This window comes from Biomphalaria glabrata, chromosome 18 (genome assembly GCF_947242115.1).
Source record: "Biomphalaria glabrata chromosome 18, xgBioGlab47.1, whole genome shotgun sequence".
In the NCBI taxonomy this organism is placed as follows: domain Eukaryota; kingdom Metazoa; phylum Mollusca; class Gastropoda; family Planorbidae; genus Biomphalaria; species Biomphalaria glabrata.
Window position 1 is genome coordinate 23,839,599 of NC_074728.1, and position 18,152 is coordinate 23,857,750.

Consider the following 18,152-nt stretch of genomic DNA (forward strand, 5'->3'; position numbering starts at 1 on the left):
AGAAAAACGAAGCCAGTTTCCGACGCGTAAAAAAAAATGAATTTATTATCTCCCATTAATTAATTTGATTACTAGATCCACAAGTTTCTAATAAAACTGTTTCAGGTCAATTTCGTTTGGTTTTGTACATTTGGGGTCATGTGGCCCGTGACACGAGTGTCGGAAATTAAAATGGCCCGCAGATCGAATAAGGTTGGGTGTCACTGGTGTCTATGAATAGTATACAAAGACATGAGTCGATCTTCAGCAGAGAAATGTAAGGTTTATTAAGTAATAGTAAGGAGGCGCGGTGGCTAAGCGGTAAAGCGCTTGACTCCCAAACCGAAGGTCCCGGGTTCGAATCCCGGTGAAGACTGGGATTTTCATTTCGTGATCTCTGGGCGCCTCTGAGTCCACCCAGCTCTAAATGGGTACCTGACATTAGTTGGGGAAAAGTAAAGGCGATTGGTCGTTGTGCTGGCCACATGACACCCTCGTTTACCGTAGGCCACAGAAACAGATGACCTTTACATCATCTGCCCTATAGACCACAAGGTCTGAAAGGGGAACTTTACTACTTACTACTTAAGTAATAATAATGTACTGCACTTCTAGTCGTTACATCAAAATATCAAGAGGAAAGCGGAAGAGGAAACATCTATTTAGTATTCATATAAGTTGGATATAATTTAAAACAATAATTACTAATTAGTTTTTCATATTATCGCGTTAACTGCAGCAGTGTATGTCAACTATAGAACACTTAACTTTAGGAAATTATTTTTTTTTCTAATGGATTTGAATAAGAGATTGACACTTTACAAAACAATTAGATCATTTGGATATTCATTATAAGACATCAGTTAGGCCAGGTTCACATCTAACTTCACATTCACTTTCACCTATCCTTTGGTCTGCTGGACCGCTGGGGCACCACACAAGATCTGTCAACCTTCTCTCTGAAATTCTTCTTGTCATTTGCCTTTTGATAGAAATCCATTCTGATGTTCTTTCTGAAAAACAAAAAATTGAAACCCGCCTTTTTACCTGCCTGAGTGAACCACTTCCTGGGCCGATTATGAGTTTGTGTTTTTACACAATCAGAAGATCTATTTATCAGCGTATAATAGATTCTAATATCTGCTTAACCCTATCCGTCTATCAAGCAATGGTTCTTTTTATTTTTTGTTGGGTTCTGAGACATTGGTGACTATACACACAGCATTTAAGGCTTCTCAAATTCTTTTTCTCTGACCTCATTTAGCAAGACTACATTAACTCTCTCTCTTTCCTAATTAACGAAAACAACATTGATTTGACCACATTAAATTAAATTGCATGCGTTTTCCCTATAATTCTATACCAAAAATAACTTTTTTTCTGATTACAAACAAAAATGTTGTTTAAGTTTAATGATAACAGGGTAGAATGCACAAATATGAAAAAAATAACAATTCTGTCAGAACGTGGAAAAATAATTGCGGAGGTAAAGGGTTAATCTTTATAAAAAACGTAAACGTTCACCTTCTTCTTAAAGTGTCAGGTAGAGTTGAGCCTTCGTCTCTTGGAACTCTAGGCCAGCAAAAGTGAACAAGAGCTCCCTCTCACCGGCCTGAATGAAAACAGTGTACACTGTTTTATCTTGCTGGTGCGTCAAACTCGCGGCAAGAGGCCGCGTGTAGATCTAAGACCCCCGCCATTTGCCTTTTCTATACCAGGCTAACCGTGCGGGACATGCCGTTTATTTATGTAACGGCCCTTTGAGGAACAGCGCCTGGATTGTGACAAGGTTGTGGGAGCTTTTTTACAACTCCGCGCAGTGCAATGAGGATGCTCTCGCACCCCCTTAGGCACCCCCACGGGAGTCTTGTTTTGCTACCCTTTATCGTTTCCTCCTGCGATCGTTTCCACCCGGGGCGCCACTATGAGGCAGGGTAGCATGCCCCGGAAACGTTCACGTATCTACTTTCATATTTGAGGTCTTGCCAAATGCTGTACTTTGTTTTTCCCTGTAGATTATTCCACCGTAACATTTATGTTTTGTAAATATTTCACTCTCCTGCTTGGTAACGTTTCAGATAATTATCCCGAAGTCCCAATTATAAATATTTACATTATATCAATATCTGGTATGTCCCTTAATAAATTTTACTGTAGTGAGTAAAATTTAACATTTTCAAAATCTTAGTTTGGAGACGTCGTCCTCGTTTGTTTAAAGTATGTTTCTATTTAGCTACAGCCGAGCATCATTCGTTGATCTTACATCTCTCGATGTTTTGCGTAATGTCAACATTACAATTTATTATGTCAGTTAATATGTACTTTATAACGCCTTGCCTAAGGGACTTAATCTTCTTCTTTATCTGTATTTTGTTTTTACTTTGTTAGCTCCCTTAGTTCCCTGACTCTTGTACTCAATACCTGACACAGATTTACTCTGATGGTCTCCTTCCCAGTAGGGCAGCGGTTCTCAGCCTTTTTAGTTCCGCGACCCCCTAATACAATTTTCCAGTAGGCGACGACCCCAATAATAATTTTTTGTTTGTTCATTTGTGATGTAGCTATTGTTATACCCTAGTTATCAAAAGGTATCTGATATCTATAATGTTCATTCCATTGCTAGAAACTAAACGTACACACATATTTATTTAGTGTGAAATTAATTTGCGCTTAAATTACAACATTTTTTTATCTTTTATGACTTTCATTTATTTACTTTTCTAATGCTTGTTTCTAATAATCATGTTGCAATGACAATGATCAAATATTGTTAAGCTTGGAAAACGTACAGTGTTCGATACAGTCAACTACATTGCTACAAAATTGTTGCGACAATATTTTCAAACACGCCAAAGTTAGTGCGAAGGTTGAAATTGTTTTTATTTCACTAGATTAGGAGTTCACATTTTCTGCATTAATTTTTTTTCTGTATTTAGACTTGATAACTAAAAGGCAGAAAAACTATGTTTCGCAAAGGTATGATGTTAGTTCGGCTTCCAAAGTTCGGCAGTTAAAAGTTCAGAATTGTATCCCCTGGCAACGTATCCGTATTCTTAGACTTGTATTTGTCAACCCCCCCCCCCCTTTCCCACTTTTTATTTTATTTAATTGATACTTGACGTTCCTTTCATAATTTGTCTGATATTAATGTAATCTATGTTCTGTTGTCACAGATTAATTATAAATTACTGTAGACGTTACTAATTAATAATGATAATAACGAGACTGTCTTTATCAAGGTAGACATATATAACTAACTTTTTATTTCCGTCCGATCTTTTGCTTTCGCATAAAACATAAACAACAAACAATGACGTAATATCTTATAATATTAGCACAATCTAAGTAATAGCCATTTCATTTCAACGTAGATTAACTATGAACCCCAAAATGTATGAAAATATTTTTTTTTCTATGCTGTTAGGCGACCCCTGGCATATGGTCATTCGACCCCCCCCCCCCAAAGGGGGTCGCGACCCACAGGTTGAGAACCCCTGCAGTAGGGTGTCTACATCACCGCAGTGACATCGAGGCTAACAGCTGTCACGCTAAGGTTATCTGCCCTTGGCTGAGGAGACGCCTGCGCTGGATTAGCAGCTCAGAGCTACAAGTTGAATGCTGACGTCACAGCACACGCCTGTATCCGCTCCGCTAACCCAGGAGTAGACGCAACCAGCAGCACCTGACTTCACACAGCACTGACAGGCTCCAAACGAAATCTCGCCTTGTGACACTCGAATCACTTGCCTATAACATCTAGTGATGATTTAAATATAACCACTAATTGTACTTTCATCGATCGCATATCATTATAATGTACACTTCTTATTACCTTTCTCGCGACATATATATTTTGTATATAAATGACTTCACACAGCACTGACATGCTCCATTACTGTACACTCCTTGTGACACTCGAATCACTTGCCTATAACATCTAGTGAAGATTTAAATATAACCACTAAATGTACTTCCATCAATCGCATATCATTATAATTTACACTTCTTATTACCTTTCTCGCGACATATATTTTGTATATAAATGTATAAATTCTTTGAAATTTATACACGGCGCGTAATTTGCTACCTATGATGTAAATTTCGAACTGTTAGGCGCTTCCTCGATGTGTCTTATATAGATAGATCAAACGGAGGTAACTCTCAAGTAAAGAAATCCAGTAACACAGTCGAAAGGCCAACACTATAAGATAGTCGACGCTGATAGTGAATGTCGAACAAGAAATTTAATAACTATGAAGGGAACTGTCGAATGTCGTCAAACTAAATCTTTACTTCAGTTATTAAAAACCAATCATACTTCATGACTGTTAAAAGTTTATTCTTCTCGTTTCCAAAAATCCCAGCCATCTTATCTTATTTTATCTTATTTTATAATATACAGACGTTACTTCAAAAAGAAGTAGGCCAATAATAGAATATGCATCCTCCGTTTGGGACCCCTCAACTCAAGATAACATTAAGAAACTGGAATAGACACAAAATAGAGCAGTGAGATTCATAACAAACGAATATTCACATTTGACTAGAGTAACACCTTTAGTAAAATCACTAAATTTAGGAAGCCTTCAGGACAGAAGACTCAAAAGTAAAGTAGCAATAATACATAAAACACTGAACCATAATCTTCAAATACAAAAACAAAATTTAATAAAATACTCTGCAAGACACAAAGATAAAGGCACATTCCTCGTTCCATATGCTAGGACAAATTTGTACAAATACTCCTTCTCCCCTAGTGCTATTAGAGCATGGAATGGGTTGCCTGAGCTAGCCAGGAAAACCAGTGACTTGTCAGAATTTAAGTCATTGGTTAATATGCATGACTAAATGCATGACGCGTAGGACGTAATCATCTTCTTTTTCGAAGTAACGTCTGTATTATATAAGATAAGATAAGATGGATTACGTCCCACGCGCCATACATGGTTTTAATTCGTCACCTGTCCCTTTTTTGTGAAACAAAAAACTTTTCCCGCCAATTCCGAATCGTGCACTAACAGTACAAGTGTAGTTTTTCTAATATCCTAGCCATCTTACAACACTATCACACCTACACAGGGCCGGTCTTAGGCCACTGCAACCTATGCGGTCGAAATGGGCCCCGCGCTTTCATAGGCCCCGCGCTAATTTTATGTGTAATTATTAATTGAAAACTATATACGAAAAACTCCTGGAAATAACCTGCACTTATTAAAATTTCCTAAAAACTCATAAAAATCTCATGAAAAATAGACAAAATTACCATTTGTGTGTGTCATTCATTATGGGAAACGCCATTCCTACGCACGATTAAAAAAAAAAACACATTGTCAGCTTTCATGTAATAAAATGTAATAATCGGACGAATTTTCCCCTTAACCGGAGGATCCAATACGTATTTACTTTTATAGTCACTGGTATATAAATATGTCATAGGTTGCAAGATTGGTAAAGTAAAATTAACTTGATCGCAATTTTGTACTTAGAAAAGAATGAATAAAATGCAAAGACGAATTTATTTTCTAATACAAAATCTTAATTTTCACCTATTACCCTTATCACAACCCAGAATAGGCAGTTTCGCGTAGGGCCCCGCAAACGGTAGGACCGGCCCTGCCTTCAAAGTACAGTAGAGGAGCACGACAAAGGACTTGCCAAAAGAAACGCTGGCTGGACTGCGTAAAAGAATGGACAGGCCTTACTGTTGGTGACGGCCGTTGACTTATAGCACCAAACTGCTGGTAGACAACCAAACAGCTATATTATATCTTTATTTATAAACATGAAATGACTTGAGTAACTTCCTTGTAAACCAATAGTAAATGTAACTTTTATTACACTATAGACAAAATCAAGTATATAAATGTACAAGACCTCGGTAGTAATTTTTAGCTCAATACAATAACACAACTTTAAAAGTCTCACGTTCTGGAGTCGTACGCCCTAAATAGCACCTTTGAAAAACACAGACACTCTCACACACACACACACTCTCTAACGCCGATGACCTTGAAAAATGGCGGGATTGGTTTACGCCAGCTTTCACAGCGCCCCCTACAACAAGAGTCACGGAATAGATGATGATGATGATGATTAAAGCTATAACACTGTAAGGACCATAAAAAAAATCTTGCTCAGGGCGTTTACTTACTAAGAGCCCTCACTATTCAGACATTTGATGCAGACAAGCCAGTGTTCGCATGAGACAAATAAACTTGTTTCGTCTTCTAACTGCTCGTAAGGTCTTTTCTCTGTTAGGAGTTCTCCTCCTGTAGCTGTTGCTACCTTTGTAGCATTCACGCTTTGTACCTTCCTTTTTACCTTTACCTATCCCTTAGTCAGTTGGAGCGTTGGGGCACCGTCTTTCTCCATTCCTCTCTGTCTTTTGCCTTGTTTAAAACCTCTTGCAATGACAGGCCCGTCCATTCTCTTATGTTGTCCTCCCATCGCTTTCTCTGTCTGCCCCTTCTTCTTTTTCCTGGTACTGTTCCCTAAACGAAGTTTTTTGCGAGCCCCGCATCTCTTGTAATATGACCATACATTTTAAGTTTGCGTTTTTGTTTTTACAATAGCTAGCAGGTCATCATGGGGTCCGATCGCTGCAGTAACCCTGTCTCTGATCTCTTGGTTTGTGATGCGGTCGTTAAATGTGATACCTAGGATCCTTCTGTAGCAGCTCAATTCCATTGCTAGGATCCTCCTCTCTAGCTCTGCAGTCAGCGTCCAAGACTCGCAAGCATATAAAAATGTGGCCATGACAAGGGAGCGCATCAGTCTGATTTTGGTACACAAAATAAAAAAACAAATGTCTATTTCCCATCGGTTGCCAGTTGTTTTATTAATCCAGACAGCGCTAAGTGGCGCAAGATTTGATCTTTAAAGCGCCACCTCTAGTTGAGCAAAATCGTTATACCGGCACCTTCGATGTAGAGGTCACGTAGGTCACGGTTATACTAAGTCTGAAGACAGACCAGTCACCTGTCAGCCTGTGACATGGCGACGAGGTATTGGTCTCCTTTGACCACAGGTCGCTATGTCAAAGGTCTGTGTTTATGTCGTGTAAGTCTCATTGAACTGAGGCGCCGTGTTGAGAACTCTATTCTCTGATAACACGGGCAAGGAAAGCAGCAGTTCTTAGCAGAGTCTCCCTGTTTCCGTACAGAGCTAGCTCGCCATGCGTACCAGTTACTTTTTCACTCAAATGACCATTTTTGGGGAGTAGTATCGCGCACTCGTAAAGCAGATAGTTAACCGTTTCGTCGTCTTCATGGCAGTGTCTGCATCGTGAATGAAAGTTACCTTTAATATATATATATATATATATAAAATAATAATAATAATGATAATAATAATAAGGCTAGAAGATTAGTGAGGAATGCAGTATTTCCCGTGGCTGCGCAGTCCCAGCTGTGACCTACATATTCTGCATCCAGGGCAAGTATAACTATTGCCCTAAGGTGGTCGATTTAGATTTTTTTTCGCCGTCTGCGTTTGTCCTCTGCAGCAGATTTTCTTTTGGTCTCATTACTGACAGGAAATTTTTTAAAATTCTTTCAAGCTTATGTAAATTAAGATATTATACTCCCACAGTGGCTTAGATGTCTACCAGCGCTTTTGTGTTACAAGCTAACGACCGTCCACACCAAGAGGCAAGTGACACGAGATCAATAAATGTAAAGGAAGAACAGGTTGGGTGTCTTCGATCCTACTTCACATTAATTGGAATCGAGTACAGTTCACATGGTAATAAAACTGAAACTTCTTTTGTTGTTGGACAATAGCGCAGGCTTTACGATTCCCCGTATCGATCTAGGATTGATCTTTTCAGATACACTGTGAGATGGCAGTGACGTCGTTTTACCTGACATGGTCAAATGACAATTGTTATTGATTGAACGAGTCTGGCTTTTAATCCTATGAAATGGTAGTCAGTGCCAGCTATGCGCCTTGGTGTGTGACCAGGTATAAAAGCGAAAGGAAAAAGTGTGTGTGTTTCCAAGAATGTCATTTTTTGGGGCCTTCTTTATGTATTATGCTCTAGACCAGCGGTTCTCAACCTTGTATGCTCGGCGACCCCTTTCACAATCCCCCACTCTGCCGCGACCCCCACCCACACAGCAATAGAAGAATAGACAATAACAATCCATATTTTCGATGGTCTTAGGCGACCCCTGGCAAATTGTCAATCGATCCCCAAGTTTTACTGTTTACATCCTTGACGAGTCCATTCGTAATAGAAGTCCTCAACACTGACCTGTAACTTTGTCATGGTATGTGTGTATGTGTTTCTATGGTGACGATGGGAGGAGATTAGCGATTGGCTGTGTACGATGCAAGATATTGGGCATTGTCACTTGATCTTAGTTAGGGGAGACGACTCCAGAATGTAAAACGAGAGATTGTGTTATCGCAGAGAGTTAGATTTTGTTAAAGAATATTATTACTGAAGTCTACCACAATTATTTGATTTATCACAAGTTGATTGGTCTATATTATAAATAAAGTTCTTTGTTCAAAAGGAAATCTGGATATGTTACGCCTACAGCGGTCTAGTTGTCTAACAGCAGTTCGGTGCTATGGGTCAACGAGCGGTAACAACAAACGTCATAACCCGTGGGCTGGTTACACCAATAGCACGATGCCACGTCGTACAGGCCTGTGACGGCTATTTGGTCTAAACTGCCCACAGATTGTGACGTTGCAGGTCAGTGTTCAGGCCTTCGATGACAATTTATCTCGGCCGGTATCGAGTAATGTGAAGATAAATACTTTATCCTCACGAGAAACTAAACAATAAATGAGCTAGAAACAAAAGAGGTTAGGAAAATGATTATGCTGTGATAAATACAAAGTGTACCAGAATCGGAATACACAATTATTACAGCTTTTATGTACCGCTACTTTTAAGCTGTTATCATGCCCCAGAGCGCTATCGTCCAATCTCATTTGGGGACCAGTGGAGGGGAGGGTGGGGGGCGAGGGTTTTTCGGTGCTGTCGTTAGGCACTCAGTAAACACCACTCTGCTCGAGTCGGGTGTCGAAACCCCTCATAGGTAGCCAAGCCAAATTCAAGTGTATTTAGACGCCCAAGTAACCCACAGTAACGCTGATCTAGACGTCCTTTCTTCTATACTCTGGATAGTTAAAACAAGGGAAAAAATCTATTTCTTTTAACTTCAATTAAAACAAATCATTTCTCTGGGAAATAACATTAAAATCATTGATATATATATATATATATATATATATATATATATATATATATATATATATATATATATATATATATATATAAGGCTTGTCTTCGAGTCCGTAGATTAGTAAGGAGTGCAGTATTTCCCGTGGTTGCGCAGCCCTAGCTGTGACCTACATATTTTGCCACAACCAGGGCAAGCATAACCATTGTCCGCAGGTGGTCGATTCAGATTTTCTTTTCCCCATCTGCGTTTGTCCTCGGCAGCAGATTTTCTTTTGGTCTCAAATGTCTATCCCGCGGCCTTCGTGAGTGACCTCCAGCTGTCTCGTTCTGAGGCCGCATGAAACCAGGTGCTCTCTTCTATGTCAGCCAAGGAAAGATGACGCCTAAACTGGTCTTTGAAGCGTTTCCGTGGGGGGCGCCTCCTTTTAGCTTACCCAAAAAGACTGCCTTTGGCATACGTTCGTTTCCCATACGGGATACGTGCCCTGCCCAGCGTAACTGTCGGACCATAAGAAGTCCCTCTATACTGTCCATACCGGCGTTCGCAAGGACATCGCTGTTTGTAGTGCTATATAAAATAAAATAAATCAATTACCACTAATTGATTAACTAATTGAGTAATATTTGCATTTATTTATGCACATGGCCATCGACCATGATTAATTATGCAAAATTTTAACGTGATCCAAGAATGGGAATTGGGAAAAAATAATACCCACTACACCTAGTAGGGGAATGAATCCATTCAAATACAGCTACATCTTTCAATACTGTTAGAATTATTTCCCTCTTTAGATACCAAATACAAAAATAATTACAAAGTTTTAATTAACTAATTTTTTTATTTTTTTTTATTGATTCATATTTTATTAAAGACAATAAATAAAAGTGTACAATGTATAATTGATCCGGGAATGGGTGTGGGAGATATAGCGTGTACATAAGTTTGCTCCAGACAAATAAACAAGTAGAGTAAGTTAATGTAAAATGTGTACAAATCAGGCTTTTTAATAGTTATTCCTTTTTTTTTTCCTGCCAAAGATGAACATTTGCGGTGGTATAAATACTACGCATTAATACTTTGTGTTTAAACTATCATACTGTATTAATTAAAACATTGTTGTTGTTTTTTTTTTTGCAATTTGTGATATAGATGTTATATTAGCCACTCTATGTTTGTAATGTTACGAGTTATCTCCTTTGATTTCGTCTTTCTCCTTCAGTGCTTTCGTTCAAAACTGGCTAGTTTTGTTATGTCCAGAGATCTCTGGATGACCAGTTCTTTATCCTAGTGTGGGCCCAAAGCATCAACATATTGACTAAGCTAAGCAGGTGTTGGGACTGTTGAGAGTGTGTCATGGCGGGCTGCGTTGAGAGGAAATGGGGTCATCATCTGATTGGCCGGCATTGAATTTAGGATGAAAATGTCCGTCGTTTAATCCAATTACATTTATCCATCAATCGAATTCAATTCTTACACTTTGTGGTTTAAACTCACTAGAACATATCAGCGAACTGAGATAATAAGAATGTGTATATAATCAAGGCAGTCTAAACCAAACCTGATACTTAAACTTTCTTAATATCTTAATATCTATTTTACATCGACTGGAGCATTAAAGTTTCCACACGTTTTCGTCGACGAAAGTATTTTTGCTGATGAATAGTGGAGATAAACAGAATATCCTGTGACTCCAAGAGAGGCATTGTTCCCAAACATAAACAAAAAGCAGGTTTCTCACATTTCCAGGCACATATTTGTTAAAGCGTTGAAGTACTAGAAAAAGTAGCTTTGCCTTAGAAATTCTCTATTTCATGTTGTAAAGCCATTGATTTCGTGAAATGCATTTTCAGCTAGGTTTTGTTTTGTTTTTTTGAGCGTTTATTTCCCTTTCAAAGGCTTTGTTCCTCCTTGGTTGTCCTCCCATGGACACAGATGACTGCTTTGTAGCGTATCTTATAATACTCCTATGACCCCATGTAGTCCGGTTCCTGATTTGAAAGTTAAATGTCTGCCTACTGTTTCACTATTGTATCACTCCGCTATTTTCCCATTGTGCGTAAACAACATAGCAGAATCGCTCAGTAGTTTCGCGCCAACTTTTGGCGCGCACATTCCAGTAATGAACACGTCATCTAACCAGATGGGCTTCACTCTCAACGCTGCTTGGTACAGCAGCTCCACAGTCAATATCGGATACCCTAGAAGTCCCCCCAGAGCGAAAGGCGGCAGATGCGCGTCGGGATAGTCCTCTTTGGACAAATAAGCCTTCGCCGACGCGTTTCTGCAAGGCACGTCGTTAAGACGGACCCGCCCTAAAACAAAATTGGCATATTTGGAATGGCTTCGTTTCACGGCCTTGACCACCGCTGACAGGTCCACTTGTATGTCGTCATCGTTTCGTATAACGTACGACGTCTGCTGGCAAAACGTGCTGGCCCATTTCAGCATCGATACCGCTTTGTAGCGTATGTTTTTATAGATATCGTCGAACGATTCCTGAACGATGTCGTCATATGTGTTCGATTCGGTATCGATTTTATTTTGAATCTCCATGGTGCTCGGCTTTCCGATGAAAAACAAAAGCTTGGCCTTGTTGTCTACGTTCCGGACATATTCGCCGTAGTTTCCTGTTCGTAGGATGCTCCGCTTCTCAAAATTATCAGGAGACGAAGGAATCACAAAAAGAATGTCAAGGTCACGACCTGCGCATGCGCGGTGAGGGTTGTGCAAATAGGTAAATGCATGATCGTTGATGATTGGCTGAGCCAGGAAAGATACAATCGTCTGCTTGACTACCAGCGTGTCGTTATCCAGCTGCTCGAAGACAGGAAACAGCTTGTCGACATTGTCGCCAAGGAAGCCGAAATTTTTGCCCGAGTCTCTGATGAAATGGTTTAAAATGACGGCAAGGTCACGTCTGCTGGGCGAACGGCTTTGAATCTGTAAGATTTGTAATCCTGAGTCTGGGTCACTCCCGGGGTAAACGTACCAGACGACACAGACAAGAAGCAATGTCAGCCCTGACAACAACTTGTTCCGGCGACTTAAGGCGATGTACTTTGGCATTTATCTGAAGAGAAGGAAAAAAAAAAACGCATTAATAACAATTAACATTAAGTGAATGTTATGATGTAAGTTTGGCATTTATCTGAAGAGAAGGAAAAAAAACGCATTAATAACAATTAACATTAAGTGAATGTTATGACGTAAGCTTAATTTTTTTTAAAAAGCGTATCTAAGGGGAATAACTCCACATTATATCTTAATAGTGTAGAGGTTAGTTCCCTTGCATGATGTCTGAAAAAATAATGACTACTAATTAATTGACTAATTGTTGTTTTTTTCATTGCTTTATGATTTTTCGGTGCAATAAATAATAGTTTACAGTTTCAGCTTGATCCGAGAACGGGCGTTCGATTATCGAAGGGAACGAGACCCTACATATTTAGCTGTATCTGTGAAAACTGAAGGACTAATTCACATTGAATCGTATTTGTTATATGGATATATATACTTTATATCTGTGTAGCCTAATTTTAGTTGGGTCTACTTATTTCACCAAAGCCATTTTGGCCCTAAATAGGAACAACATAGCATATAGTAGTATAAAAATGGCATCAATAGCTTAAACATGGCTATTTGTAGTACAAACATAGTATCAATTGTTTACACATGGCCTTTTGTAGTGCACACATGTCATCGATAGTTTCATTCTGGCCTTTAAAGCACTAGCAGGTCTTGGTCAAACTAACATGGAATCAATTGTGTTAAACATGACATTTGTAGTACTAACACAGCCTTTTCAGCACAAACATGGCCATTTTAGTTTTAAAATGATCTTTGTAGTACTAACATGGCATTTGTAGTACTAATGCGGCTTTTGTAGTACTAACAAGCGTTTGTAGTACTAAAATGGTTATTTTAGTTTAAACATGATCTTTGTAGTACTAAATTGGCCTGACATGGCATTTGTAGTAATGACATGGCCTTTCAAGTAACGACATGGCCTTTGTAGTAATGACATGGCCTTTCTAGTACTGACATGGCCTTTGTAGTAATGACATGGCCTTTCAAGTAATGACATGGCCTTTGTAGTAATGACATGGCCTTTGTAGTAATGACATGGCCTTTGTAATACTAACAAGCCTTTGTAGTACTGACATGGCCCTTGTAGTAATGACATGGCCTTTGTAATACTAACAAGCCTTTGTAGTACTGACATGGCCTTTGTAGTAATGACATGGCCTTTGTAGTAATGACATGGTCTTTGTAGTACTGACATGGCCTTTGTAGTAATGACATGGCCTTTGTAGTACTGACATGGCCTTTGTAGTACTAACAAGCCTTTGTAGTACTGACATGGCCTTTGTAGTACTGGCATGGCCTTTGTAGTAATGACTTGGCCTTTGTAGTACTGACATGGCCTTTGTAGTACTGACATGGCCTTTGTAGTACTGACATGGCCTTTGTAGTACTGACATGGCCTTTGTAGTACTGACATGGCCTTTCTAGTTATTCTTCTTCTTCTTCATCGTTCTCATTGTTATGTTGGAGTGTTCATATGACTAGACCAATACATGAGATGAACTGCGCAGTGGTTTCCAAATCAGGGAGCTCTCCATGTAGTTTTCTCTCTATTGGGGTGGTTTGGGCCCAATGTCTTATACGGGCCTCTTGGTAGAGAGAGCAGTTTTGGAGGACGTGGTCGGCATTTTCTGGTGATACTCCACATGGGCAGATTTCACTGGTTCCAATTTTGAGCTTCCGGTACATGTGTTGTCGCATTCTGTTGTGTCCGGTCCTGAGTCGAAAGATTAGACGTTGGTCTTGTTGGGATAGCTTATAGTAAGCTTCATCTTTCTTGTGATTTGGATGAGAGCTCGTCCATTTCTCATTTATTTTATCTACAATTAATTTCTTCATTTCTTCTGGATAGAGTGCAGAGTTTACTTGTGAGTTTGTTCTCCCACTCTTGGCGAGTGTGTCAGCTTTCTCATTTCCTGCTAGTTGTATGTGAGCTGGTATCCATTGGCCTTTGTAGTAATGACATGGCCTTTGTAGTACTGACATGGCCTTTGTAGTAATGACATGGCCTTTGTAGTACTGTCATGGCCTTTGTAGTAATGTCATGGCCTTTGTAGTACTAACATGGCCTTTGTAGTACTGACATGGCCATTGTAGTACTGACATGGCCTCTGTAGTACTGACATGGCCTCTGTAGTACTGACATCTATTGTTTAAACATAACTAGGACTAGGACTAAGAAGTAATCTATCTTCAACTCTGAAGGAACATCCGAAACATGTCAAACATTTTACAAACAAACATTTTTACAAACAAACATTTTACAAACAACAAACAACATGTCCTTTACTTTGCCGACTCTGCCAAAACACATCCGACATGGTCTAAATGGTACTTACAATAACATAATAGTGCCAAAGGTCGTTTATATGTACTAGTACTGAGAATTCGTGACATAAATAGTAGCGAAATTGGCTAAATAGAGCCCTAGTGTGTAACTATTTATTAAATATTATCAATGTGAGTCGTATTTGAATAGAGTAGTCATTGCCCAAATGCATAAATATCATCAACATGAACTTAAAAGAAACAGCTTGACTTAAATTAGAGGCATGAAAGCTAACAGGGGCGTAGCTGTGAATTTTCCATCGTTTTGGGGCCCAGTGGGCTTGACCCGTTTGGGGTCCCTGCATTTTGCGTAATATTTAATTTTTAATGTAAAAAAACACTCACTTGGGGGCACCCTCTAGTGGGGGTCAGGGGGGATTTTCAAATTCTCCCCCTCCTACCCCCACCCTAGCTACTCCACTGCTAACTTTACTATGATTTAAATAGCGCCAACATGACACACGTAGTGGGCAGATCGAATAATAGAGCTAAAATTACCTAAATCTTGCCAAATGTGCCATTACAGAGCACTAACCTTTTAATATACGAAATGCGTATATATTATATACTTAGTAATAAAGTTAAACTAAAATCTATATCAAACGACTGTTTGTTTAGTTACTGTTAGATCTACTTCTAGAACATTACATATCATTCTTTACTTACCCAATATAATTATTCTTCTTATCTTATAAATTAGAGATGTCTCCCTAGAACGGAAGATCATTACTTCCTAGAGCTATCCATGTGGTTATCTGGTCATGTAAGATTCCAAAGTGATTCCCCCTTACAATGACCCGTTGCAAGATTTGTTTGTGAATGAAACGAGAATTGAATAGACGAAATGCTTTTTAGCGTGTTCTTGTGTTGAAATTGAGTTTAAAGTACTTAGATTCTACTGAATAGAAAAACCTAGAAATACACAGCATAAGTCACTGTGCCTCTTCGGTGGGTAAATGATACTTAGCCACACAGGTGTGTGTGTGTGTGTGTGTGTGCGTGACATGGGACAGAGAATGACGCGTCAGAAATATTCTGTGCACGTAGTTGCTCCAGTGGGAGGGCGGCTGGAACATAAGGCGCCATCCTACACCAGGTGTAATTCACGCATCAGTTAAATGTGTGTGTGTGGTTTTTGACTTAGGAACACGCGTAGGACGTAATCGTCTTCTTTTTTTTTGAAGTAACGTCTGTGTTTTATAAAGATAAGATAAGAAATATTATTTAGACTGATATTTAATATGTATCTATGTATGTATCTATCTATCTATCTATCCATCTATCCATCTATCTATCTGTCTATCTATCTATCTATCTATCTATCTATCTATCTATCTATCTATCATCTATCTACCTACCTACCTAACTATCTATGTATCTATCTATGTATCTATCTATGTATCTATCTATCTATCTATCTCTATCTATCTATCTATCTATCTATCTATCTATCTCTATATCTATCTAACTATCTATCTGTCTATCTATCTATCTATCTATCTATCTGTCATCTATCTACCTAACTACCTACCTAACTATCTATGTATCTATCTATCTATCTATCTATCATCTATCTACCTAACTACCTACCTAAGTATCTATGTATCTATCTATCTATGTATCTATCTATCTATTTATCTATCTATCATCTATCTACCTAACTACCTACCTATCTATCTATTTATCTATCTATCTATCTCTATCTATCTATTTATCTATCTCTATATCTATCTATCTATCTGTCTATCTATCTATCTATCTATCTATCTATCTATCTATCTATCTATCTATCTATCTATCTATCTATCTATCTATCTATCTGTCTATCTATCTATCTATCTATCTATCTATCTATCTATCTATCTATCTATCTATCTATCTATCTATCTATCTGTCTGTATGTATGTCTGTCTCTGTCTGTTACATAGAGAGAGAAAAACAGAGAGATAGGAAAAGACAGAGGAAGAAAGAGAGATGTGTGTGTGTGTGTGACTGTTTGTCGAGAGATGTTTTATTACAAACATTTCACGTTTTAGCTTCTCCATAAAACATTCCCGCCTCTTTTCTCGCCCTGTAACTTTTCGAAAGATATTTTCTTTGTGTCCTACGTTTTCTAAGTGCTAAATGTTGGAAGGGATAAACTCTGATTGTCACAAATAGAGCTACTCCTTAAGACATTAAAGCGACGTATGGTGTTGACAACTTAGAGACGTGTGTGTGTGTGTGTGTGTATGTATGTATGTGTGTGGGGGGGGGGAGTGTCTAATGTAACTTTTAGTAGAATTCTCGCAGATAGAAATAAGAAAAGGCTGAACAAATAGCAACACGCAGGGTAACTGTAGACATGCGGAGCAATGTGTCGAATGGCAATCTCCTCTTTATGCAAAACATTTGTCGACTTTGAAAAGGCCTTTGATAGTAGACTATAGACATAGAATCCATCTAGACTGTAATGAGACATTTCGGGATGCTAAACAAACTAATAACAACAATCAAAAACCTTTTACGATGGTTTCACATGCCAAGTAGCCCACAGTGGCAAACTGTCAGAGTAATTTCCAGTCATAACAGGAGTCAAACAGGGGTATCTTTTTTTCACCACTCCTGTTTCTTCTAGTACTGGATTGGGACTGATCGGGTCACAAAAGAAGCTTACTCTAATTCAGGGAAAGTATTCCAATGGACTTTTACACAAAAGCTGGAAAATCTTGAATTGGCAGATGACACAGAGCCTTATTATCACATAGACTACAAGATATGTAAGAAAAGTTCACAGTGAAGTAGGAAAAAGAGTAGGCCTCAAAATAAACCACTACAAACAAAATGTACTTAAAGTAAACAACAAACAAATTGGAGACATAGAACTGGATTCTCAGACCATAGACCAAGTGGATAGTTTCACAATATAGAATCTAGATCTACTTCTACCTTGGGAGTGTAGTCGGTGTTAAACGTCGTATAATCCCAGCGCGTCAGACATCTACTCACCTAAAACCAACCTGGAAATGTCCCCACATCTCTAACAAGACTAAAATATCAATCTTGAACTCTAATGTATAGGGAGACCTACTGTATGTGTATAATATTTGTGTTATACAAATTATCAACTAGTGTTTAAGGGGGAAGACATATTGGGAACTCCATTTATTATTTAAATACAAGCGGTGTTGCACTGACGCGCTAGTGTGCAAATGTACAAATAATACCAATGTGTTACAGCTCTAATGGGTACCTGACATTAGTTAAGGAAAAGTAAAGGCGCATGGTCGTTGTGCTGGCCACATGACACCCTCGTTATCCGTGGGACACAGAAACAGATGGCTTTTACATCATCTGCCCTAAGATCGCAAGGTCTGAATGGGAATCTTACTTTACTATAGGAAAATATCTAAAACAATCCAATGAATACGCAAAGTTGTAAATTATGACGTTTAGCTAACTATACAAAGCACGGCGATCATTCAAATTATTTTAGCCAGTAATTAAAGAAAAGAAATCACCAATATCCTGAAGTTGAAATCCTTGGCCCTTTCCGGAATTCGAACTTAAGACCTAGAT

At 38.7% G+C, this 18,152-nt stretch overlaps 1 protein-coding gene across 5 annotated transcripts; it reads right to left on the reverse strand.

The window, feature by feature from the left end:
* Positions 1 to 10,051: 10,051 nt before the first annotated feature.
* On the reverse strand, positions 10,052 to 17,741 carry LOC106072312 (beta-1,3-galactosyltransferase 1-like). 5 transcript variants are annotated; one of them, XM_056016954.1, is made up of 3 exons: positions 17,583 to 17,737; positions 15,261 to 15,380; positions 10,052 to 12,252 (listed from the first exon to the last, which is right to left on the reverse strand). In XM_056016954.1, the coding sequence occupies exon 3, from the start codon at positions 12,246 to 12,248 to the stop codon at positions 11,214 to 11,216; it is 1,035 nt and encodes a 344-aa protein (XP_055872929.1). In that variant the 5' UTR covers positions 12,249 to 12,252; positions 15,261 to 15,380; positions 17,583 to 17,737; the 3' UTR covers positions 10,052 to 11,213. The 5 variants fall into 5 exon arrangements, with proteins under 5 accessions (XP_055872929.1, XP_055872926.1, XP_055872928.1 ...); XM_056016951.1 differs by having other exon boundaries at positions 15,261 to 15,506; positions 17,583 to 17,734; XM_056016953.1 differs by having other exon boundaries at positions 15,261 to 15,489; positions 17,583 to 17,733.
* Between the last annotated feature and the right edge of the window lie 411 nt (positions 17,742 to 18,152).